At 42.4% G+C, this 26,048-nt stretch overlaps 2 protein-coding genes and 1 long non-coding RNA gene across 3 annotated transcripts; 1 reads left to right on the top strand and 2 right to left on the bottom strand.

Annotated features, from left to right (window-relative positions):
- The first annotated feature begins 195 nt into the window (after positions 1 to 195).
- LOC130173726 (uncharacterized) lies at positions 196 to 2,151 on the top strand. Its single transcript, XR_008828479.1, has 3 exons — positions 196 to 682; positions 790 to 1,223; positions 1,438 to 2,151. It is a non-coding gene; the product is annotated as an uncharacterized LOC130173726 (long non-coding RNA).
- A 10,880-nt stretch (positions 2,152 to 13,031) lies between these two features.
- On the bottom strand, positions 13,032 to 15,649 carry nanos1 (nanos homolog 1). The gene has a single exon (XM_056383722.1). The coding sequence runs from the start codon at positions 15,449 to 15,451 to the stop codon at positions 14,771 to 14,773; it is 681 nt and encodes a 226-aa protein (XP_056239697.1). The 5' UTR covers positions 15,452 to 15,649; the 3' UTR covers positions 13,032 to 14,770.
- A 5,727-nt stretch (positions 15,650 to 21,376) lies between these two features.
- LOC130173716 (cathepsin Z-like) lies at positions 21,377 to 23,849 on the bottom strand. Its single transcript, XM_056383173.1, has 6 exons — positions 23,686 to 23,849; positions 23,011 to 23,174; positions 22,288 to 22,467; positions 22,053 to 22,203; positions 21,717 to 21,879; positions 21,377 to 21,543 (listed from the first exon to the last, which is right to left on the bottom strand). The coding sequence occupies exons 1-6, from the start codon at positions 23,805 to 23,807 to the stop codon at positions 21,418 to 21,420; spliced, it is 906 nt and encodes a 301-aa protein (XP_056239148.1). The 5' UTR covers positions 23,808 to 23,849; the 3' UTR covers positions 21,377 to 21,417.
- Between the last annotated feature and the right edge of the window lie 2,199 nt (positions 23,850 to 26,048).

The following is a 26,048-nucleotide window of genomic DNA, read 5'->3' as shown; positions in this document are numbered from 1 at the left end:
GGCCCTCCTCATCCAGGATCTCCACGTCACCCTTGATGTCCCTTTGCTGGATTCTCTCCACATCCAGGATCCACCACGTGTGCAGCTGTACACGGAGACTGGTAAAAGGGCGGGGTCAGCCTTGCGGTTTCCACCTTAACCAGTTCATCCCAGGTACATGTGTGTCTCTCATAGCTTGCGACTAAGTATATGCAAACATGAAATTCAATTTCATTCATCCAAAACCTTTTTTGTCAAACCAGTGCCAAGTATTTCCAAGCTCCTGGCAACACCTGCCAGACAGAGCAGGAGAAATAGCGAGTTGTCTTCCCAGTTCAAGGCAGCGAGGGGGAAGAACACCTCCTGTCCTGGGAAGGAGAGTCTCCAGAGGTGATTCACTTCAATTTCCTCTAATGAATATCAGATCTATATTAACACACACTGCTCTCTGATTATCTTTCAGCTGTCTTCTTGGACTGAACTCGGGCCCTGCAAACTGGCCAGTGTTAGCCGCCTGGTGGAGGCCGTTTGCAACCAGCTCTGCGTCTTCACCCGGTGGCCATGTCATTTAGAGGGACCGTGAGGACTTGGTGGTCTTTCATTCTCAAGGATTATGTGGCCATCAGAGAGGCAGTGCTGGCCAGCCTGAGGTTGATGGCTCAGACCAACATCCAGCTCTTTGAATTGAATTGAGGACTCAGTGGTAAGAGTTTGTCATAAAGCTGTGTTGGTGTGTTGTAATCTGTTCTCTGATTATCTTTTAATGAAAGCTGAAAATCCTAAAACAGTCTGTTTGTTTGTGTGTTCCAGCTGCTGGCCAGACTCTCCCTTCAGCAAAGGGTCTGTCCTTGGTACAGGTGGGACAAGAACAGCCCTTTAACTTCAATGTCCCGGAGGAGCAGCCTGGGCCCTCATCCAGTACTGGTCCTCCCCTCGCTCCAGCCACCTCCTCTGCCTGGACTCCCTGTACCCAGGACCAGAACGTACAGGAAGAGGAAGGCGGCCCGAAGCTGCTGTGGCAGAGCGGGGGCCGCTGCCTGGAGGAAAAACCCCTCCGGCTGCCAACATCATACATCTGCAGCAAGTGTGGCCAACCCAGAAGGATTGACAATGACCTCACTCTCATTGCAGGTGTGTCACACTGTGTGACTGTTGGTGGAAAGACTGTGGAGGGAAGAGATGAAGAGAAGACAGGACAATGTTTTCTGTCTTCATTTATAACTTTTTAAAAAAGTCCCAAAAAAGTACGTATATTCAAAGATGACAAACACTTTTACTGAACTGTTCTTTTTTTCTTTTTTAATTATATTCTTAAATTGCATTCACGATGGCGCAGTGCAAAGACTGGACATTGACTGTTTCCCTGGTAAAAATGTTGTAAATAGTTTCCATTGGGCAAAATGCTGTTACTGTATGTAAGAATTCATTTGTAATTTGTGCTTTCTTTTATTCTTGCAGCTCACATCATGTGCTGTGGTACAGTGGATGGATGTGCATTGGTTGAGAAACTAAGGTCATCACATGACTCACTATCACAAGGTGAGGAGCCCTGAAGAGAGTTCATCAGTTTCACCTGAACCTCAAGTTCCATTAGTAAGTTATAGAAGTTTATGGTGCTGCAGTGACTCAGTGTCGCCTCTTGAGGAACAAAGTGGTGTTACAAGATGAGACGGACTGTTCAGGACATCTAGCAGCAGTTACACAGTAACCCCATTACTATTCTGTTCAAAGGAATGTATTTTATTAAGCATTGCTATATATTGGATAAAGTTTAAATAAAGGGCTGATTTGTTTAAGCATTTGTAAGTGTCCTTGATTTGTAGTTTTAATTCATATATATGTATTAGGTGAACCTAGATGAAACTAATGCAGTATAATGGAACAGGCCTGCAGTAAATCCTCCTTCATGAGGATTATAATGTTCAGTATTTACTGAATCTGTTTGAGAAGTGTTGGTTTATTTTAATGGTCATTGTGGAGGCTGCGATTGTAATTGTGGTAATGTTTAAGTGTACTGGCATATGCTGAGAAGTGTTCCTAATATTTTGTCAAATTTAATTCCTAAAAATGGGATGGACAAAATATTAGGAACACCTCTCAGTATATAGGGTTAGTTTATATATGATGGTGTCCAGAAACAGCATTTCGCGCAAAATAGAAACCAAAGTGAAGCTGAAATGAGAATCACAGTTTTGTCTCCTGAGCTGTAGAAGAGCAAAATTTCTTAAGGAATTTTCTAGTTATGTGCCTGCAATGCAATAGCCTTGAAGGCATATATTATTAATCTGTATATTTATTCGGTTTAGTCGTCTTCTATATGGAAATTACGGCATGTAAATAGTAAAATTCATACCAGACACACTCCATAAAAACCATCAGCAAAGCAAAGCTTCATAAAAGACTTTATTTCACATTAAAACTACATTAATTTCAACAATTTACTCCACTGGAGATGTGTGCAAAAAAATTTAATAAATGGATGAATTAAATGTGTGCAATTTACTATCAACTGTAATTGACAAATTAAAAATAAATATTTATTCATCATCAGTCTTTGTGTGTGACAGTTTACTTGTAGCAGACTCTCAGTCTGAGGGAGAAGCTGTTCTGAAGTCTGTTCATGTTCTGCAGAACCAAATTAAAACACAAGGATAGAATATGTTTTACACTGTGGTTGTAAAGTAATTATTTTTTGGGCAGTTTTTGCCTTTATTCAGAGAAGGACAAAGAGTGACAGGAAAGTTGCGGGGAGAGAGAGGGGATGACATGCAGCTAAGGCCATGAGTCGGACTCGAACCCACGGCCGCTGCGGTGGTTTTACAGTTTAACGTTAGCGCACATGCTAACTGCTAACTTCAACTGCAATAACATTACAAGTTACTCCTCACATATATGATATTTGCCAAATGTGGTTGTATGCAGTTTCTTTTGGCTCCAAAAAAAACCAAGATGGCGACGTCCATTAAGCCAAACTCGAGGCTTCAAAACGGAAGTTCACAAACCAATGGGTGACGTCACGGCAGTTTGCCACTTGATTGCAAGGCAGGTTAATAGGAAAAAAAAAAAAAAAAAAATTAATTAAATAAATAAATAAAAATAAAAAGGCAGGTTAATAGGAAACATAATTTATGTGTGTCTTAATATCTTTATGTAATGTATGTTAATTTATCCCTGGTGCTTCTTTTATTTATTTTCTTTACTGTATCCAGTTGTTGTTTGTTTTGTATACAAACAAAGTCAGTAAGTCCTGTTTACTTACTGATTATCAATAATTATCAATAACCAGTTCTACTCGGCCTCAGAATGACTTACCTTTGACCCCTCATGCCTAAACCTAACCAATCCAACCAGCGAGGCAACACTCATTAGCCAATCAGAGGCAGAGTAGTGCGGGTCGTGTCAACTCTAGAGTAGGGAATGTAAATTTAAATCCGGCTGCTGTATAATTGATAGCTAATCGATGGATAAAATCACAATGGAGGAAAAGCGTAGTGCCGATTTATTGAGGCAAACCACCAGCTAAAGAGATGCAAACAGATGACGCCCAGCCCACCAGCATCGTTTTTGTTTGGTTGTAGTTTTTCCTCGGAGACGGAGACTGCCGCTGCACCACCTGCCGGAGTATCAGCGTCAGCGCCGCTAACATTGAGGAGTCTTCTGTTCACAGGTGTCAGGTTAGGACTGAGGTTAGGACTGGAGCCTCTCCAGCCAACTTCAATGTACCGGCATTACCAGACATTTTGGGGAAAACAAACTTTCAGCCGCGCATTCACACCAAGTTGGTTTGCTAAACGGAAGCGGAAGTTTGGTCCAGTTGTGTGTTTACATGAAGAAGCAGCAGCAGCAGAGGGAAACCGGTCGATTTGGTGCCCCTTCACCTTCCCGAGGAGCTGGACCCAGCGCGTCCTGACGGCCACATCTGGATTTTTTATAACTACTGGAGCGCCTGACCTGCAGCTCAAGGTAAGTTAATTGGTTTAAGATGCCGCCGAGCAGTTTAATATTCAGCTGTCACTTAATTTGAACACCACACTGATATAACACTATTTGGATATGTTCTCGTGTGCCCTGCGCAATGGGCTTTTGGACATGTGTATTGCAATGTTATGGCATTATTGTGAGCTATTATTGTGCAATAGCATTACTGAGTCCTTGTTTATAGACCTGGCTGCTGTTGTTGTTACTGCTGCTGCTTTTTTGGTGTGTGTTGTAGTAGTATTGTTGTAGGCCTGTGTTGTATTTGTATGGCTTGTATTGTATGGCTTAGATAGATACTTTATTTATCCCCTAGAGGAAATTCATGTATTATGGGTTCGGGTAAAATGCTCCTCCCACTACTGCACTTCCCCAACTTAAAACATCTTCCTGCATAACTTAAAGAAATCCAAGAGAAGTTGAATCAAGGGCAGCCGGGCTTGAAGATACTTCACCTCTCATCCATTAAGGTCTGAAGAAGCCTCGGTTCTTCAAGTCCATTTGCCCTTGATTCAACTTTTCTTGGACGACCATGACGACTGAGAATCTTCAAAAACAACGAAAGTCTTTGTAATTTGGGTGTAAAATATGTATCTTCATTCATCCTGATAAAACTAATGCGTATTACCTCTACTTTATTCTCATTAAATACCAGTGGCCTGACTGGTAATGGATTTTCGTCAAGTCAAAACTACATTCATCTTGCTTTTGTCATATATTCTCAGACATCTACTCATTTATTACAGTTACACATAATATGCAGAGTCAGAAGACTCGGTGCAGCAAACTCCATTTACTGCAACACAATCAAATATTCAAATTAAATCATTTAAAACAGTCACACACAATCGTTCACTGTTCCATTTACAGAACATTCGTTTTGTGCTTCGCTCCTCTGGGGGTGTCACGTCAATGTACGTAACCTTCCCGTGCTCTGAGGAGAAATGATCCGTATCACAAAATGTGCAAAGATTTTTAAGTTGAAGGCTCGATTTCAAGCTTCTTTGAGCTGCATATTCTCTGCACCCTGGTCAATGTGAGCATCGACCGCGCCTGCATTATAGAAACCGAGCTTTTTACAACCAAGCTTCTCAGAATCAGGCGAATAATTCACTGACCAAGACCAAGAAAAGTAGGTGATTACTTATATACATGATATGGTATGAGTGGCAGGTATCAGCCTGGTTACTGTACCTGTACTGTTCCTCAAAATCAGTAATTCTACTTTCTTTGCATTAGGGCAAATTGATTTTGAAAGGAAATAATGCAATAGAAATATTAGGAGGCTTTTCCTGTTTACTTTGCTTTGAACCTCACAGCTTCCATAAGTCTTTCAGATGAAAGAAAAGATTGCGCCTGATTGACATGGTGGTCAGGATGCCATACTGGACCTTTCACAAGCCACAATAATGTTACTACAGACCCTGTTGTACTGACGAGACACAGTATTTATTTGTGTGATGAGATTCTGTTGCATCAAATTCCTGTTTGGTAGCTGCTGGCGTTTGGTTTCCCAGATGGAGTAGCCCTTGCGGCCTCCAGATGGTGCTGTTGCACCTTCTCAGAGCACTCCGGTCCAACTTGTTGAGGTCTTGTTTGCCTGCAGACTGGCCCGGTATCCACCTGGAAGTGGTACAAAAGCACAGTTGTGCAGGAAGCTTCTGCAATTTCCTCCCTCTTGCGTCACAAACGCATTACTGTGCCTCTCACCCAAACCACAACCACATGGGACCCGGTGCAGCGCTGGAATTTTCCCACTGACAAAAACACATTAACTGTGCAGAGCTACACAGACCGACTGGATCACAGGGCCCGAGCTGTTGCTGTGATCCGGTCGATGAATGAGCCTCTTCTTAGCAGCACCTGTCGGGTGTTTGTAGGAACAAATGAAGTACAGTGTCTGTCGAAATCTGCCTTTCTACTGTATTACCTCTACTACATCTGAATGTCCGTCGAGTCCTTCTTATTTCCAGAGACTTCTTCCTGGTATTTCGGTTGTCAGCCTCTGATGTTTTACCACACTACCACAGTTTGCCTGATTCTTCATTAAACATTTAAAAGTGCTTGTTGGTCTATGTTCAAATTCAGAGATAGGAAACAGTTCAAATTACACATTACACGAATTTGTTTGGTCAAACACGACGAGCCAGACTGCTGCTGTTGCTCCCACCTACACAGAAATAAACCTACAGCGGTATTTTCCATCGGTTTCAAGCAGAAACAATCTCAAGTGAGTGGGAAAGACCACCCCCGGGCAGTTTTAATCCACTGCATTATTAAATAAGAGGAGATAGAAAACAGATCAATTTACCACTTGGACGGTGAGCAACATGATCTCCAAAAAACAACCCCGGGCCATTTTTAATGAACATTTTGTCTACTGGCATGAAGACGGTATGAATGAAGACAAATTGTGGTCCGTAAAATGTTCTTTCCCAAACTTCCCCGCGAGCATCGCCAGACGTGGTCGTATTTACAAATACAGTGTCTTAGTTGTGGATTTTCTATATGTAAAGAATGTACAGTTTACTCCCAGTAAAGTACCGACAGTATAGCAATAGAAAAACAGATGCAGGGTGTTCAGTGGAGTGCCTGCTCTGTGATTTACAACCATCTGAAACTATCTCATATCCTGTATTGTCAAGTGTTTCCTCTCATTGTCTGATCAGATGGTGCTCAGGTTGAAAGTGGGTGGAGCTGTGGACCTTCTTCACAGCAGACATGTTGGCGTGTCATAAGAAGGAGAAGCACAGGTGTGACCGATGACATGGGTCCTTCTGTGCCGGCTCTCTGGGACACTTGACGGAGCCGAGGCATCGTTAACCAAATTGGTTTCAGCTGCGCCTCTCCTCCTACGACAAGTCAGAACGTCTGACCTGAAAAAGAAGCTGCTCTGGGAGGTTACCGACCTTTCTCTAAAGTCTATACCGGTAGTTTACCCTTTATATGCTGTATATATATGTGTGCTATATATTAACTATCATGGTATACCTTCATACTACATACTAATGTACAACATATACCAGTTGTGATAATATATTTTTTGCAGTTAGCACACAAAAGATCAATATATAGAATAATATACATGTTTGTAGGGAAAGGAAAGTGTCTGAAGAGTCTTGCAGACTTACAAACTTTTTACTTTATTTACTTATTGTTTGTTTTTCTCGGTTTTCCTGCACCTGTCTCGCTCTCTTTTGCAGGTGTGAGTAGTTCCCCCATTCGCTTTATGTTTTACATTGTGATACAAGAGTGTCAACAGCTGCAGTCAATGGCGCGCTCCAATATCAAGCATGTATGTATACTGACATATCTGTGTGTCCTACCTGCTTAGAATTAGTTTGCAGTATAGTGTTAACAGGGTATAGTGTTGATTTTTACTAACAGGAAATGATTTGACAAGGCATTTATCAAACTGCAGTTTTGTTTTTTCAGCCTGCTCCAAACTCAACCAGATTTAATTTGTATTGTTAAATGACTTTACTAAGAATAATTAATACATTCACTTAGTTTATAATAAAACGTGGCTCCGTCCTAACATGCAAAAGGATGAGGGTAAAATAAACTTTAATGTCGTTAACCTCAATGTGATAGATCAGGATTATTAAATGTTTAACGTCATTACTGCAATTTCACTTTAGTTTATAAACCTGTGTTATAGTCGTCTAGACAAACATTAGGTTCCGCAGTTTTATACTAAAGGTTTAGTAAACGCTCATTCTTACATAATGAACATGTCTGGAGTTCATATGGTCTGTTTCATACTATAATAATGTTTTCATTGCTCAGGTGCATGATAGAGCTGAAGCACTGAACTAAAGTTGAACTCGCACCTCGTGCTCCGTTAGTTCAGTTTAATATAACAGAAGTAACTCATCTCTTACACCTGGAGCCTTTTTTTTTTTTTTTTCAACACTGCAGAAAATGATCCCCATCAGTCTTCACAGTCACGGCTTCATCATCAGTCTCCAAATAATATTTACCCTCAGATCCACTTTTTTTTTTTTTTTTTCTTTTCTGCAAATTTTTGTGCGGATAAGTGGCACCCAATCACCACTCGGCCATAATGTGAGGGCTGGAGATGGCATGCTCTTTACCTCGCTCTGTGGACTGACTTTCATGCTTGGCTGCTGTCCAATTTTATCTCCAGGAGTTGCTAGGCGACAGGACCATCCTCATTGCAACTGTATTCTGGGAAATGATGGGACCAGTAAATGAATTCTCCAGATCTGTAACTTATTATCTGCTTTCAGCATTGTCATCATATGGGTCAATGAAGAATCAGGATGCTATGTGAATGGGTTTTGTTTTAGTGTTGGGAGTCAGCACACAGTGACAATACAGTGGCTGGATGGTAAGAGAGAAGGGACAATTTAGTTCTTTGAATTTTTGAAATTGACTCCTCGGGGGTCACTGAAAAGGTCGAGCAAATAAAACCACAGCTGTCGCTTCAGAACATTGAAAAAGTTCAATTTCCAAACAGCAGTTTAACCAGGGAATATTTCACACTGTGTAAAAGAACGAATCCTCTAAGTCACATTAACTGCAAAGATTAACTGTTGCTGCAGAGCATTAGCTTAGTGTTTATCACCTCCCGGAGGGAATCCTGTTGCCTCATTCTTGGAGATAACTACTCAGAGTCAACACCTGACTGATAACGCTGCCCTTTAATTAAATCATGTTTTTTCTCCCTCATCTTTACTTTGTATTGAGAAAACACTGGAGGCGTGATGGATGGATGTGCCGCTCAGTGAGCCCATGAAGCGCTGCAGATTGTATATTTTATCAATATTGTATTTACAGTCTTTACAGCCATCTGAGAAAAGTAGTTGTGTTGAAGAATAACCGCTTATTACAAACCTGTATACGTGTATGTTTACGGTACTTATTTCTTTTATTTTATTACTTCACTTGACTGGGATACGGCTCAGTGATCAATAGATTAAATAAAGAAAACATAATGTATTATGTATATACAGTATGTGACTTATGGGAAACAATCAGTGGATTTTCCTGTTTCATGTGCCTCTACAAACTTTCCAATGAACTTTACTGACACTATTATATTATAAAACACTATTACTCCGCTGCTGACGCACAGGCTGTTTATGAAATCTGAAAATCTCTCTCTTTTGTTGTTGTTGTTGTTGTTGTTGTTCCGAAGGCCTAAGAAAAGAGCATTGTTCCTCTTTGAATTGTGTGAGACTGCGGTGCAATCTCTGTTTTGGTCTGCTACTTTATTGACAAGGTGAGGGAACATGGCTGGTATCTCCTGTTATGTTAAGCAGCCTCGATTATCTGTGCTGATAGAGGGCTTAGTGGGATGTAGCCAAACGTAACACTGGAACAAAACACTGCTGCGGCGGTGCAGTTTTAAAAACATGACCATGAAGGGAATGTGAGTGTCGACACACTTTTAAATACGGATGCTTTTAGTAAATATAGTAAATAAGTTCCATACTTCCTGTTGTGTCCTTTCAGCAGAAAGCACATAAAACGCCATTGTTTGGAAGACGGCCCTAGGAGGAAATTGAATTCCTGATTCTAGAAACTATTTATAAATACAGAGAGACGCAGATATGAACAGAAAATAAGCCCCCTGCTGTCTTGTTTTATTTCTGTTTGCAGTCTAAGAATATGCCAATAATATTGGAGGAGCTGAAAACGCCCAGAGCCAGACTGTGACTGAGGCCAGACTGATGACAATTCATTTCAAATGCAGGAAAAAACCTTTTAAGAGAACGCACTGATACTCACTGAGTAAATGTTAACATTGCTTAATGTCGTTTATGCTCACCAGGATACGCACCGGTGACTTGGAGGATTATTCCAACTGACAGTACATCTGCACCAATGAAACAGCCCCTGAGAAATAAGCTGATCATGCTGTGAAAGAAACTTAATAACCTGTCTGCCTCACTTAAACGCCAACGAGTTTTGATTTCAAATAAATCCTTTGTGAAATTTCAATTACAGCATCAAAGCTGTAATCTGCCCTCAGAGGGACAGAGTCGTTATCGCCGAGCCCGGCGAATGGTCAGCGCCGCCATGTTGACAGAGAGTTCAATAGCGACATTACTCGTCATCACGATTCCTTCCACGCTGGTGGCTTTGAATAACACTGCCTACAATAAGTGTCATAGAACAGGTATTAATGTTTTTGTAATACCGCTTGTCGCCACACGGGGCTTTAATTTGTTGAAAATACACCACAGTCCAAAAACCTTTTTTTAGAGGCTTTTTCTTCCAATTTAAAAATCACACTTGCACTGAAGCACCAGTAAGCCGTCTAATGTGAGGGCTAAAGATGGCATCCTCTTTACCTTGTTCCATGGAATGACTTTCATGCTCAGCTGCTGTCCAATTTTAGCTCCAGGAGTTGCTAGGCAACAGGAGCTTCCTTATTACAAGTGTATTCTGGGAAATGATGGGACCATAACTGAACATAGCAGATCTGTAACTTATTCTCAGCCTTAAACACCGGTGTCATGTGGGTCGGTTAAAGAGAAGGATCTTATGCAAATGGGCCTTTAGGTCGTTCAGCAGAGTCACTTCACTGTTTGCTTTGTCCTGCCGGGAGAAGCAGACAGGTCGGGTTTGAAGGGTTCAGCTCTATCACAACAGGAAAAGAGGGGAAGTCTGTGAGCTGAGAAGGGTTTTTATTTTCATTATAGAGCCACTTATTCAAGAACATTTTAAAACCTATATTTCTGCAGCGTACAGTCAGCAGACAGGAGGCTCTGAGAGCTGCATCAGGGAGGAGAACTGTACATCATTATTGCAAGTGCATTGTGGGAACCGATAGGACCAATAAATGGATTCTCCAGATCTCCAACTTATAATTTCCCCTCAACATTACTGCATGGGTCGATACAGAAGAGGGATGCTGTTGAAATGGCCTTTTGTTTCATTCAGTCAATGGCAATATAGTCGACGATAAGACAGCGTAGCATACAGCAAGCACGCTGATGACTGCAATATTCAGCCGGGCTGACAGAGTGAGAAACGTGAGCTTTTTAACCCTTAAATGTAAAATTTGACACCTCAAGAAAAGGTGCAGAGAAGAAAAACCACAAACCAATCTGCTGCAGTGGTTCCCAACCAGGGGCACGTGCACTCCACAGGGTGCTTCTGCAGTTACAGCTCCAGGGGCGACACGGGAAGATCATGGGGTGGCTAAAGCTAAGACGCAAAAATAGAAATCATGCATACATCAATATATTTGTGTTTGAGAGGAAAATAATCACATAGTGTGTAATTATCAGGACAGTCACGTAACTCAAGTGCTGCATCTGAGAGTGCATCAAAAACCAGCCAGCAAGAAGCTTAAAGCAGTTGATAAGTGAGTGAAATGTCCAAATTCTGCCACTCTTATCAAACACTGATAAATCCAACACAGCCAATTTCTGCAGAAGCAATTCCACGAAGCCATCCCATTTAACGTGGGAGAACATGAGCCAATCTGACGAGGCTGTGGAGAAACACTGGACATAAAAAAAAAGAAAAGCTGGAGAAGCACAAATGAACTCTACAGTAACTACAGCAATTTAACCAGGAAGCATTCTAATGCTGCCACCACGTGTGAATTAATGAATCCTCTAAATCACATTAACAGCAAAGACTAACCACTGCTGCAGGGCATTAGCTAAATCTTAATCACCTGCCAGAGGGGATCCAGGTGCCTCATTCTAGGCGATAACTACTGAGAGCCAACACCTGACCGATACTGCTGCCCTTTAATTAAAACATTTCCCTCACTCATGTCCTGTTTTTATATATATACATATATATAAAAGGCAAATACAGTTCTCTGCACAACTTTGCTGCTGTCTCACATTGCTCTGGTCATCGGGCTCTGCAGAGAGAGCTGTTGTGCACACAAACTGTGCATTGCTTAAAAAGCAGCCAGCTAAGACATATTATATGATCATGGCAGATACATATCACATAAATGGGGCAGCTAACTAGATTATATGGGCCCTGGCTGCAGAGCGGCTAATGGAAGCTGTGGCGTAGAGGGAATAAGACCTGTTAGCTGACTGTGTTTGCCTGAAATGCTAGCCCGCCAGGCCTTTTCACCACTGTTCTCACAGAGACAAATCCCTGTTGCACTTAGTAGTCATCCATTTTTAATGCCAGAGCCTCAGCTGGAGAGATGCATGAAGACAGTGGAGGGGGGGGGGGGGGGGCAGCAAGGGGGGGGGGAACAGCAAAGGTGTGGATGACACCAGCCGGATGCTTCAGGCTAATGTATGTACAGTGTTCTTGATGTGTTTTTGTACTGTATGTGCAACGTCAGCAGCAATTATGAACGTCTGAGGTTGTTTTGCTGGGGCAGACAGTAAAGCCATTCATGAACTCATCATGGTTTGACTCTATTTATTGTTTCCCTTCCCTGCTGCAGTAACTTATAAGCCCTCCCAGCTGCACGACTGTGCACAGCTCAGACTTTTCCCCAAAAAAACAAGAAGCGGCAGAAAAAAGCTTCCTGACTGTTTTTTGAGCCCCTTAATATGTCTGCAGCAGCCATTCCACAGATGGCAGGCGGAGAGGGCCGGGAGGGCCAGCTATTCAATCCACTTCAGTGCAAACATGATCTGTTTGAATGGCGAGGCATAAGCCAAGACATTCTTGTGTGGGCAGACCTCCCTAAACAGCCTCGAACAAACCGTGGCACTGTGTTTGTCCTTCAGAGACAAATCTTTAAGATTCGAGAGCAGCAGATCGGGTTTGAGTTTGTCCCCAAGCAGAGGTTAAAGGGAAAGTTTTTCTTTACTGAAAGTGAAGTTACAGTATGTGCGTGAGGCCTCAGCTCTTGATCCACATCCAGTGTGTGTCTCAGTCAGTCAGTTAGCAGGCCAATTAGGGCGAGAAGAGCCACTGCTGTAAATGTGTTTTTACTCCACTTCCCTGCTTCATTTAATCAGCCCATCTGCTAATCACTACTCCAGTCAGCTAAACTGTCATTTGAGACGCTCACACAACTTTTGTGTTTTCAGGGAGGGTTCACACACACACACACACACACACACACACACACACACACACACTGACTCAGTCAAACACAACCACATAGCTCCAAATATTTGATAAGTTTTTATTTCTCTAGTGAATTCATATGTTGTTATTCTGCACAGCAGCATACAGGAAATTGTGGTAAAATATAAATAACAAAGTTCAACAGTGTTTTCTTTTTCTCTTATTCATTTAATCAAAAAAAAAAAAAAAATCCTCTGTTAAAAGTGGCAAATTTCGTCAGCCTCTCTCCATATCCACTCTCTTGCACACTCTCTCGAGAATGTAACATTGAACAACTAAACTTTCAAAGTATGGGTATAATCATTATTTACAGACAATCACCTTTTGGTGAGCAATGCTTATAGCTTCATGGAAATTCACTTCCATAATGTTAAATGCAACAAAATGAAAATACAATTATGTTATACAAAGATCAAAAATACTATCAAAACCCTTATTATAAATGGCAGCACTATATCAATAAACTGCTGTTGACATTTTTACATGTTAAGTACAAAATCCTGTTGAGGTAGCGCCCTCTGAAGTCACTTGTAATGTTAAAATACTGAATAAACATCACTTTATATACAATACAGCAAATCTCTCTTCTTTCTTCAATGCAATTGTATTTCCTTTGGTAAACAAAACTGTCAGAAATGTGCAGTCCTGCAAGTGACACTTTCAATCATACATTCACAACATTTTTGCATCTTTTTCTCCTTTTTTTTTTGGGTTCTTCAGAAAAGAAATGATGGGATAACATGTTGCCTTGGTTTGCTAACATTCATTTGCTCTTGTTTTTGTTGTTTTTGTTTTTTTGTTTTTTTTGCACCACTCACTCGGAGCTAGCTGAAAAGGTAAATGGGACTCGCTCCTGCTTGATATTGCAGAGCAGACCTGCCCATGAGGCTCGCTAGTGAATGCAATGTCAGGGCAAATCAAAACAAAAAAAACAAAAAAGCCAGAGAGAAAAAGAGAGACCTGACAAAGAGAAAAGAAATCCAGTGTGTCGCCCTTACTTGGGAATGTAAACATAAAAAAAATGAAGGCTAGTATCTCTCATTTCTGTCTGCTTGGAGAGTCAAATTCTCATCACATAGGATTGGAAAAGAGGTTTGGCTTAGCAACAACTGATTATAATGTCCCCCAGAGAATATGAGCCCTAAACAGAGGCCACATTGTCTTTTTTTCATTCTTTCTTTCTTTCTCTTTTCTTCCTGCCTCACAGATTGAATGTCAACTTTTTAAAGCAAGTTGGAAAATATGCTGTGGAGCTTTTAGGCAGGCAGATGGGATCAAAGAGTTCCTCCTCCTCCAGTCAGACGCACACAAGTACTCATTAATGACACATTCTTGAGCTTCTTTTAATGGCAAAACATAACTTTGGTTTTCTAAGACGAGAAAGAAAAGATAGTAGCGAGCTTAGCTCACCGTACAAAAATACTCGGTAGAAATATGACATTCATCCCCTTTTGCCAATGTCAGTGTGTTTCCCTACATCACCAAAATACTTCTTTTTCTAATTTATTCACACTTTGTGATTATTGATACATAGGTGTATTTATATGCACACGCTCAAATGACTACAAACTAGAAAGAAAAATAAAATCCAATGTATAAAGCATAAAATTATTCTATGTGGATAAAGGAACTATAAAAATATAAGAGATCTTAGAGAAAAACAAAAAAGATAAAATCAATATGTTTATGAAACTGGGATAAAGGCTACAGCCGAAATCAAAACAGTCATCTGGAAATTGTTCAGTGCAATTCAATTTACTTTATAGTCTCGTCTGTTTTAGAATATTTTCATCCTCTTACCACCCACTGCCCTCCCCCCCTTTAATGGTCGCTGGGATGGCTGGTCTTTTGACAGTGGACAGTATTTTATCGTGTGGGCATTGTCCCCGTTGGCACTGCACAGGGGACAGGTATAAGCCCTCAGAATCGGGCACACGACCCTTCCGTCCGGGGTCTTCAGGACGTGGGAGCCGTACACCTCCTCGGGCGCTCCGTTATTTCGGCAGAAGACGCAGATTTTGGGCTCCTGCTTGCTCCTGGAAGCGGGTTTGCGCATCTTCCTCTCCATGCCGAACAGGTCAAACCCCGCGAAGCTCCCACCGAAGCCCACCTCCCGCTCCGGCAGCTGGACGCCGAGCTGGTTTTGGAAGGGGCTCAGTATCGAGAAACGCTCTTTCAAGTCCAGGATGGAGGCGGGCGGGGGGCTCCCGGACGGGCAGCAGCAGTCCAGGTGCCCGCTCTCTCCAACGCCGCCCGCGATTACGCACGGACACGCCGGGGAATCGTCCAAGCCCAGGGTCGCTTTCAGGGACTCGGTGATGGAGTTGGGGTTCTGGGGCATGCTGAGCTTATTATTCTTCGTAACCAACGTAGTCAGCCCGAGATAGTCGTTCCAGAAATTGAAAGTGTAGTCATATGGGCTGCGCGCGTTCAAATAGTTGTGGTTGAGAAAATCCATGGCCACTTCTGGTCGTTTGCTTGCCGGTAAAAAGGTGAAACAACCAGAGTAATCCGTAAAGTCTTTGTAGCCAGAGTACGTCTCCAGGAATGGTTCATGTACAGCGGTGTGGTCTCCTGTGCTCCTGTTATGATTGAGCGTCCTGCAAACAGGCTTTCTGGTTATAAGGACCAGGAGGGCGGGGCGCTCTCCCTTCAAAACCAAGTTTCTGATCAGGTTGAAAGCAGACTCCCTTTCTTCAAAGCCACATTCAGACACATTTGTTTTCCTGTGGGCAGGAGCTTTTGTCCACATCAGGCATCATTCTGGCGTTTAGAGATTCGGGGGGGGGGGGGGGGGGGCAAAAAGTTGTTCACGATTTGTGCAGAGAAATAATTTGGCGCACAAAGCCTCACTGTAGTTCATGGCATTATTTCAGCGCTGGTAGTAACCAGTTAGAGGAGGATGGCTCCGATCTTTGTCCCCAAAACTCACGTCACTAGAACAGTGCAGTGCAGTGCTGCGTGTTTTGTGAATTAATATCGTTGTGCACAAACACCATCAACGCCACAAAAAAATACCCGCCTTCACACACCTTAACCCTTTGTGTGCCAAGAGCAGAGGCCCTTTGTTCCATGCAGCAGGCATCCTCTCACTGTCCTGGGAGGAATCATCCGTGCTGATGCATCATGTTATGTTAAAATTGAATCAACATGAGGCAAATATATTCACGCAGAGGAGGTTTTATGGCTCCATTTATACTACTAATCTGCACAGGGTGAATTTTAGATCATATAATGGGTGGTTACAATTACGATTTTTCACAATAAAGTGTTTTTTCTTCATCACAACACATTCTACCAGCTGAAAATACAGGGTGTACTCTTAGAAATATACTCTGGAAATATCCAATCTGCTTTAACTTTGAAAAGTTTGTTTGTAGACAGTAAAAATCTGCAGAAATTGTGTGATCCCCTCTGGAATCAAAGGTTTGTTTACCTCCAGAATCAAACAAACCTTTCATGACATCCCAGTTTGCATTAAACTCGTGTCTGTTTGTGACATTTTCTCCGTCCCGGCATGAAAAACCTCCATAAAATCCAGACAAAACATCACCTCCATCCACGTAATCGTGATGTAAACATGACATGCAGAGCGGCTTTTCAACAGGGGGCAGCATAGTGCAATTACAGGTCAATTCATTTTAAACCGAAAAGACCCCTGCCTCCCTTCTCTTCCTCCCTTCAGTGAACGAGAGTGCCAAACAAAACCTTCAGTAATGATGACGGCCACTGGCTGGAAGATGAAAGTCAGCCGTGACGTCCCTCACGCCAGATGTCATTAGTTTGTCCTGATCCCTCTGAAACAGCAGAGAGGAGCACACAACCAAACCACAGAGATTCAGGCGATGGAGTGGAAGACTCATAACCTGAATGATAAACACCTGGATGAAGGTCTGATGTACAACGAACGTGAAGCCATGTAACAAAAAAAACATTAAGCACTCCGCGTTGTTGTCAATGGGACATTTCACACAAATCCCAGAACAATGCATCCTCTCACTCACCTCCAGTTGTCTCTTACATTGACTTCAAATATGAGTCTTCTCTCCAGGAAGTGAGAGAAGACTGAGGCAAGTTTCCCCATTGTTGTTGTTAATCCACAGAACTCACTGACAACAGTTTTCATGGGGACTGTCTGATGTCTAAATGATGTTGGTAGACCTGGTTGAACTGTGACAGATTGATCACGTTGACTTTAGCTTTAGTTTTACTTGAAAACACTGAGTTGTGGGACAAATCAAACTTCAGCAGCCGTAGACCTTTAATATAAGGAGAGTGTCTCTTCTTGTCTGTGTCTGTTTGTGTGGTGTGAACATATCTGGAGAGCTCATTGCACGTAGACTGATCCCGGGATGTCTTGCACCGTTTGTTTTCATTATGAAGCCCCTTGTCTTTTTAAATGTACAGTGAAATTACGGCACACTGGCTCTCTGTCAGTTCCTGCGCTGATCCATATTTTGATTTTTTTTTTGAGGTAAAATCCAGAGGGAGTGCGAGGCAGCCGTCCTAAACGGTCCACTTCAGCGCGGGCCTCTGATCCTGCGATGAAGCAGGCAGCTCAGGAATGTGGAAGCAGGCCCTCTTGAAACAACGATAACACGAGTGACTGGTGTTCTAATTAAAACTTCCAGGGGGAGGCTGCGCAAACTCACTGACTTGGAAGCTCTGCATCTATTTTTAAGGGATCTAATAAGAATGCACTTACCGTCGGAGACAGAGCGATAAAATAGCAGAACAAAAGCGCGGTTCAGTGACCTCTGATGTTTTTAGAGGCCATTTCTCTCTGTTCTGTGTGTTCAGCAAGATGCTTTAAAACAGTATCGACTGCTCATTGGATTTTCACTCCGCGGCTCCCATTCAGCTGCTGCAAAATATGAATTTTATGATGAAGCATTAATAATGTATGCAATCGCCAATTCTTTTTCTGCAAGCCGGGGCAGATTGTGTGAACAGATTCCTGTGTTGCTGCAGTGTAACTGAAATATTCATGGCCACATTATTCCTTAATTTTGTTGTGACTAAGAGGGATTAATACTCGTCCATTAACTAAAGCTAATTCTGCAGCCGCCTCGAGGTTGCATGGGTATATTGGACAAGGAAGTGAGATTAGCAGTGGAATGATGCATAACATCAGCGGGGTGGCTATGGCTGTAAATCGATTTAGGAATCACACTGACTAAGTGATTGTTGTGCAAGTGTTTTTTTTTTTTTTTTGCTTGACAGGGGAGGGGGGGGGAAACCCACAGCTCATCATGAAAAGTGGTGGCTGGCTGAGCAAGACACTTTGTTTTTAATGATCAAATCATATTTCCTACACGGGCTCATTAGCAATGTGAGACTTACATCTAAATTTTGCTGTTTGTGCTTCAGATGCATTATGCAATGCAAATCAGCTCAGACGAAGCCCTTTGCTGAAGTTAGGGGAATAATAATAATGTGTGATTTATACCATCTCGTAGAGCTAATCTCCCACTGATGCTTCATGCATTGTGATTATGGCTATCAGCCCGTTCTGTGCTGTGATCCGGTCCTTTGTGTTTCGGCAAACAGGATGAGATTTGTCACATGTGGGGTGAAGACGTCTGCTCGATTCATATTTGACAAAAGAAATGAATGATTGACGTATTTGCGGAATGATCCTTTTCTTTCCACCTTTATTGCTTCTGCTCTTATTGCTAGTAATAATATAAATGCATCATTGGGGCATGTTTTAAATCAGATACGGCGTCTGTAACCTCTCTGGCTAAATCAGGGAGCATGTTTTTTTTTGTGGCTGTCTGGTTATCCTTTCTTCTCTGTTGCTTATTTCAGGGAGGCAAGCTCCAGCTCTGGCCTTGGAAAAAGTGAATGCAAGGGGAAGGATTACATGGAGCACACACTCAGGGAAGCTTTCTGCATATTACTACACTGCTGCTAGAGGCAGCTGCCATGGATAAATCATTACAATGCCTTGCTCAATGATACTTTAGATGTGGATATTCCCTCCAACTCTATTTAAGCTGATAATCCAGGCCTCGGCACCACCAAAGGGTAATACTCCTTTCATATAACAACCACCCCCCCCCCCTCCACCCCCCCTTCCATCTCCATGTTTTCAGACCAACATATTGATCAGTGAAACAATGCATAATGGGTTTGCAGGAATTGCTGAAAAATCCATTTTGCCATATCAATTGCTGTAATGAAGATGAATGCTGAATCACTCAGTATGAAAATGGCTCATGTGCATTTGCAACCTGCATTTTTATCACACATTTTCTTTTTTTTTTTTTTGCTAGTTCTTTTATTTATTTTATTTGAGCCTCAGACTCACAGATTACCACGTGTTTTCATTCGCAGCCACTAGAGTTCTGTTTGTGATTATGCAAATGAGAAAAACATGCAGGAAATTTAATCAGAGCGCAAATTTAATTTCACGTGAAAGATTGCTCAAGGGCGGGGGCTTGATCACATAATATTGAGCAACCAAATTATGTTTAATATTTGTTTTTCGCAGTGGGTCTCCACTTGGACACGCCACAGCTTTATAGGCTTAAGGTTCGCCTTGGTTTGGAGGCTTGAAGTTAACAGCGCTGCATAAGGTTTGATTATCCTTTGTTCTCCCCAGAGATGCTGAATGGAAACTGCAGTTAATGGGAAGCATTTCCATATCAGCAGCAGAAGCACTGCAGCTTGTGTTTATGCAATTTTATTATTGTTGCATCCCCTGAACCAAATATCTAAGTGCTCCGTTTTCTTTTGTTCCCCAGCTGAACAGCGAGAAAATGGGCTCTTTATAATTGCATTTAAACTCAGAGGATGCCTTTGTGCCGTTGTGTGTGCCACTGTAGATAACTGGTGATTAAACTGAATGTTACTCCAGAAGCATGACAGGATTGAAACTAATAAAGCATGTCAGTCAATAAAGGAGGTGGGTCCGTTTATCAAGCTCAGAGGTGTAGAAACAAACAAATGTCTCGGCTCGGCTCGGTCGTCCTGTGACCCGCCTCCGGTTTCAAGGTAAAAGACGAGAGGTTGTTGTGTCGTTCATCCCCCGTCTCAGGAAGAAAAAAAAAAGAAAACGATAACTGTCAGTGTAGAGCTCTGAAGCCCCTGACAGTTTATTTACACCCGCTTACAAATCGACCTTGTTGTACCAATCCACATGCACATCTAGGCAGATGCAAATTAGGCTACATGTAAAAGGTTTCCTGCCAAGAGCTGGAGAGAGGGAGAGAAAAAAATAAAAAATACTTCTGAATCACTGTAGCAAAGCACCTTCAGAGCAAATTTGTGCAAGTTTCCCTCTGGAGATCTGAAGTTCATTTCACAACTTTTTCCTTTTTTTATTTATTTTTTTGGCAGATAGCAGAAGCCGAGTGCTCGTCCTCATGTGCACAGAGCAGGAACTTAAAATGCAGTTTTGTGGGGCAAAAGGTTCTCGGGTGTACCGAGCCTCAAGCACCCCCAAAATGTAGTAGTCATGACCCCCCCCCCACAGAAAATACAACTGATCCATTTGCTATTAACATTGACCTCATTTGGTTCCAGCCCACTGAGTTTACCCATGTATTTCTGCTGACTCATCATGAGGAGAACTTAGGTTGTGAAAACAGTTTTGTCTTCTGTGGTTCTGAAGGGAGTTCACCAAAGTTAGAATACATAACCCTAATATCAGGGTTCTCTGGGCTTAGAATATAAAACCTGCTTTACAAAAAACACTGTTGGGTTTGATAATAATAATAATAATAATAATAATAATAATAATAATAGGTGGTATTTGGGAAGGAACAGAGGTGGGGGCGTACAAACAGGAAGTTGCAATTTGGAAATCTTGACCCATGAGGGACTGAAGTGAGGGTTTCTCAAAAGCTTTGATTTTCTGTGTGAAGGAAGCGTTGGGAGCCAAAGTTTCCAGGACTTCCTGTGTGAGTAAGCAACACAATATGCTACTGTGGTGGATCCAGAAGGGCTGCATGATATAGAGGGGGGGTTATACTTTGCTAAGGAAAAAAAAGCACTTGACCCTTGTGAGTCAGATACTTCTTTAAATTCCTTTCACCATGAAAGATGAGTTTGTTGCAGCCTCAGTTACGAGACGGTACTCAACTGCGTCTTTTGTATTCCAGCTTTATTCTACCAGAGAACAATGAGCCACTTGATGATGACCTGCATTTTAGAGTCCACTGCCCCTGGCACAAATTCACAGGTCAAAAAAGGTGAATTCTGCACAAACAAGTTTATTTCACCAGCTTGAACAAAATCCAACCACAACAATTCTAGTTACACGAACTGATTAGGTGCAGATGTGGACTACTGTAATATGCATGAGGCTCTGAGATGAGTCAGTACTGAATCTTAGTTCATGAAGTCTACATGACAGAAAAAAAGGACAAAGATGATACAAGTTTCTTAGAGTTTATTTAAAGACATGGTCCTCAACTTCTATTGGTAAGTTGAGGGTAGAATCATATCTCCATACATGCAGTCTTCCTCCAACGCAAGATTGTACTGGCTTCCACTTCCTCCTTTATAGGCGCTTGTCACAATCCTGAGCCAGCCCTTCTCACCCTAGAGGGAGGATAAAAATAATTAAAAAAAAAAATCTCAAGGTCACTTGGATTATAAATCAAGCACACCCACTGCATTTCATTCTAACATCCAATTTTTAAAATGCCAAGTTTAAAAAGCTCCTGAACCATGTAAAACTCAGGCTGTTAAGTCACTGTGCTGCGATGACTCACCCATGGCTCTCCCCAGGAGTTGCGCACAACCCAGTATTCAGTGCCATTTTCTACTCCCCAGCCCGCCACCGTCACAATGTGGTTGATGTCACGAGTCTCGACATACTCCGAGTACAGACCCCCGGTGTACGCGTCCAGTTTCTCTGTGGCCATGATTCCACAGCTGAGGGAAGGAGGATTCAGTTGAAATGATGGGACCAGACATGATTGAGAGACAGCCTCAGACTGTAGGGAAACTGAAACTCACGACATTTCAAAACATGCAGGAAAAACAAATCCCTGCAAAACCATCAACCTTTTTTTTTTTTTTTTTTTAATCCTCCCAGTTTTAAAAACCTGATTGGTCCTCCAGCGTAGATCTCTGCCATCATATTTTCCCGTCCACTGATGGCTCCGAAGTCACCCACCTTCCACAATGTGTAATTCTGCACGACGTTGCACTTCCCAAAAGTTGTGCAAGTCCCACATGCATTGAATAGTTTGCATTCTGGAGAGAAAACATTGATTTAAAATAAAAATCTCATGCATGGCCGCATCATGAAACAGGACACTGCTGTTTCTGAGTTCTTACTCTGGTCGATGGCCTGGTAGTTGTTGCACGTCTCATCTGGGATGCCATGCTTGTGGGCGTACTCCCACACCCCTCCGTGGTCGCCTCCGTGACAGGTGCCGGACTCGGCGCAGTCGACCACGTGTTGGACGGACAGATAAGCAGATGGCCACACTGCTTTCCGCTTGATGTTAATGCGATCTACACAAGGCAGAGTCAAGTTCCACACAAATGCAATATTTGTTTTGGAAAAATCTCAGCTCAAGTGATTTGATGTCACTGAGAATCCCATCTGGTATTTTGTCACAAGATCTAATTTGCATTTTTTGTTGTTGAGAAAATGGTTATATTTCTGCTCCCACCAGCAAGGCCTCAGTCCAAGTGGGTGAGCTCCAAATTCACACATGACAGAGCTGGTTTAAAAAAAAAAAAAAAAAAAAAAACATAATTTTGAAAACAGGTTCACCCAAATTATCCTCAAATCTTATCTACGAGTCTTATTTTAGCATGAATGATGAGGAACAGGAAACACTCCCCAACAGCTGACAGCATATTCTGGATTTACCCACAAGCACCGAGGCCGTTTCTGCACAGACATTTTTTGCTGATGAATTTTGACTCTAATTTAATGATGTCAGCACAAATTAAATCCTATTCAGCTCCATTTATTGGGGTGGAAGCAGAAATCTTAGATGATATTTTAAAGTAAGTTAAGTCAGGCTGGAACAAGGAGAAAAACCTCACCTGCCATTGCACTGGTGCTGCCATGAGCCCAGCAGGAGCCACAGTACTGAGGGATGTGCTGGTTACGGGTTGTGCTGGCGTAGTTGACGCCATTTGCGTTCCTCCAGTCCCAGGACTTTGGCAGCTGAGCGACGTTCAGGAGTTCGTGAGGACGGACTGCGGTTCTGAAGCAGGAGAAAGCAAAGCCAGGTAACGGCACAGAGCTACGACAGGCCTCGTCACAAACGAGCAGCGGCTGAGGTATTAAGTCAAGTCTAGCATTAATCCCCGGCTAACCACTGAACAAAGGGCGTTAAAATCAAGCTGGAAATGACAAGACATGAAGTTGCAGAATGACGTCGGTGATCGAAAAGGAAAACCCTCTCCTCTGCTGATAACTGGATGAAAATGCAGGGACTTTTCCTTTCTTGATTTTAAGATGCAAAGTGGAGCTTTCCAGGAAAATCAAGCAGCATCCAAGTTCAGGACAAACATCCATATTAAGTTAGTTTCACATATGTGCAAAAATAGCCTTGGAGATACAGAGAAGGCTCTTTGGTGCTTGAAACTTTTAATTCAATTAGACTCCACTCAAGCCTGATACACTAAATTGGTTCAGTCTGAGAAGCTATCTTGTGATAATTAGTATAAAGCAGAAGCGAAAACACAGAAGGGTGAAATTGACAGTAAACTCACTTCACCCCAAAGTTGGGCTTCCTGGGTGCCAGCTGGTAGCAACTTGGCTTCTCACTAAAAAAGTGTCTCCCTGAAACAGCAAGTGTCATGAGCATGAAAATAAAAATGATTTGCTGAGCCATGTTGAGCCACAGAGCGTCAAACAGCAAGCGACAGACACCTCTGGTTTGGTATAAATAACCTACCACAACTACTGACAGTGAGAGAGAGAGAGAGAGAGAGAGAGAGAGCAAACCTGCGGTGCCAGGTGAGATCAATGAAGCCAATCGGGCTTCATTGATCTCACCTGGGAGCCTCCATCACTGGGAGCAGGTCACAGGGGAGAAAATGGGTGAACACATTCAGTTAGGTTGAGATTATCTTTAAAACACGTGTTCAAACTGTGACTGTTCTTCTGATTTAACACGGAACTGCTCATGTTTGATGTTGTAGCCCAGTTTACTTTATAAAATAAAATATGACGATTGATTAAAACACTTCCTGTTTTTAAAAGCTTTAAAGCTGTATGTTTTTATTTATTTAAGATTTTTATTTTAAGGCAAGTTTCCCTCGAATGAACAAGAAAGTAAAGTAAAGTGAAGTGAAGTGCTGGAGGGGGAGAACGGCTGCGGCTCAGGAGGTAGAGTGGGTCATCTGCCGCTCAGAGGGTCGGTGGTTCGATCCCCAGGTCCTGCAGTGCGAGGTTTGATGCTGAACACCGTAATTGTCCGTGGTGTGTGTAAACGTGACTCTGCCCTCTCTTCTACATAAATGCAGACCATTTAAAACATGTCCGTCGCTGATATAGTGTCAGAAAAAAGGAAGTGGTTTGATTTTCGTGGCCAAAATGCTTCAGGGAATCCTCCACCAAAAGGAAGCCGACAGTACAACAGATCGACTTCGTATCGTTTGGATTATAGTGATGTGTTGCAGAGTGAGGCTTGAAAACAAGTCACATTACCAAATCTTTAGTAGTGTGAGCCGAAGAACACAGACGCTCCATGGATGCAATTTTATGGTCAGAATCTGAGGGTTTATTGGTTTTTTAAAGTGATATTGATGCACTGATCCTTGACAGAAGCTCATCATTACGTCGCTTCATTCCCCACATGTCACTGTGTCTTTTTGTTTATGCTCTTACAGCCTCTCTGTGATAACAAAGACTTTATCAGGCTTCACTGTGAGACCGCAAACAGAGCATGATACTAATTGACTGCCTGCCTGCCATCCTCTCCCATCTGCAGGAACAGAAAGTCATATTTAATGCGCTGATTAAAATCTAATCCCTCCATGTGAGTCGGAGATGAAAGTAATTTTCATGTAATGGAGACTATTAATATTTAGATATAGAAAGGAAACCAGATCCCAGATTTGCAATCAGCTGGAGGATGGTAAATGATATTTCAGGGTGCCAGTGAGCTGGAAACCACAGGCTGCAATGCAAATAAGTTTCTCACATTTTTCCTTCCTCTTGTATGTTTTTCATACTTTGTCTTTCTCTTTTTTTACACGTTATATATTTCGAGCCTCTCAGTTATCGTGAACTCTGACGGCTGATGCTGTGAAACCTCACCTTCTTGTGCACAATATGGCCAAAAGTATGTGGACACACGTGTTTGTTTGTTTTTCCTGTGGTTTTCCTGGTGCGCTGCTTCATATAATTATATTTTATACAATAGTGTGCTTCCAGCTTTGTGGCAACATTTTTGGGGGAGGCCCCTTTTTGAGAAAATGGTTTTCTCAGTTTGATGTGGAGGAAATTGACCGGCTTGCACAGAGCCCTGACCTCAACCCCAACCTACATTTCTGGGGACGAACTGGAAGGGGGACCGTGAGCCAGATCTTATCACCGAACATCATCAGTGTTGGATCTCACTAATGCTCTTGTGGCTGAATGGGAGCAAATCCCTGCAACAAGGATCAAAAGTCCTGTGGAAAGCCTAAAACCAGCAGAGTGGAGGCCGCTAGCAGCAGATTATAGCCCATGGTTTTGGAATTGAGCTGTCCAAGTACTTTAAGTGATACAGACGTTTTTCTTCAGATGCATCGCTGAGATTAGAAAGTTTAAAATGGTTTTCAGGTTTTAAATTTCAGTTGAAGGCTTATGTGCTCCTTTTTATAGGAGCTATTTGTAAGTTTTGCTATTGCTACGTAGCCAACGTTAGCATTAACAGCTGTTTACTTACCAGTCTAGAACGCCGTCTCCAGAGGTGACGTCTTTTCTCCTACTGAAGTTAGCACGCTAACCATCTAGCTCCGGCCGATAGCGACTCACTGCAGCCTCCAATCTGCCCTGAAGACGTAGCGCCGCTCAGACGGCGTATTATAATTTGTTGTATTATAAAGACAACGACGGCTGAAGCTCATGTCAAGCAACAATCACG

This window comes from Seriola aureovittata, chromosome 8, assembly GCF_021018895.1.
Source record: "Seriola aureovittata isolate HTS-2021-v1 ecotype China chromosome 8, ASM2101889v1, whole genome shotgun sequence".
Taxonomy (NCBI): Eukaryota; Metazoa; Chordata; class Actinopteri; order Carangiformes; family Carangidae; genus Seriola; species Seriola aureovittata.
This window is presented reverse-complemented; position numbering and strand designations above follow the sequence as displayed.

Excerpts from the sequence above, each read along its gene's own strand:
- nanos1 (XM_056383722.1), bottom strand. The coding sequence starts at position 15,451 with ATGGATTTTCTCAACCACAACTATTTGAACGCGCGCAGCCCATATGAC.
- LOC130173716 (XM_056383173.1), bottom strand. The coding sequence starts at position 23,807 with ATGGCTCAGCAAATCATTTTTATTTTCATGCTCATGACACTTGCTGTT. Across the intron at positions 22,468-23,010 it reads CAGCACCAGTGCAATGGCAG|ATCGCATTAACATCAAGCGG; the intron begins GTGAGGTTTTTC and ends TGCCTTGTGTAG. Across the intron at positions 22,204-22,287 it reads CTACCAGGCCATCGACCAGA|AATGCAAACTATTCAATGCA; the intron begins GTAAGAACTCAG and ends TTTTCTCTCCAG.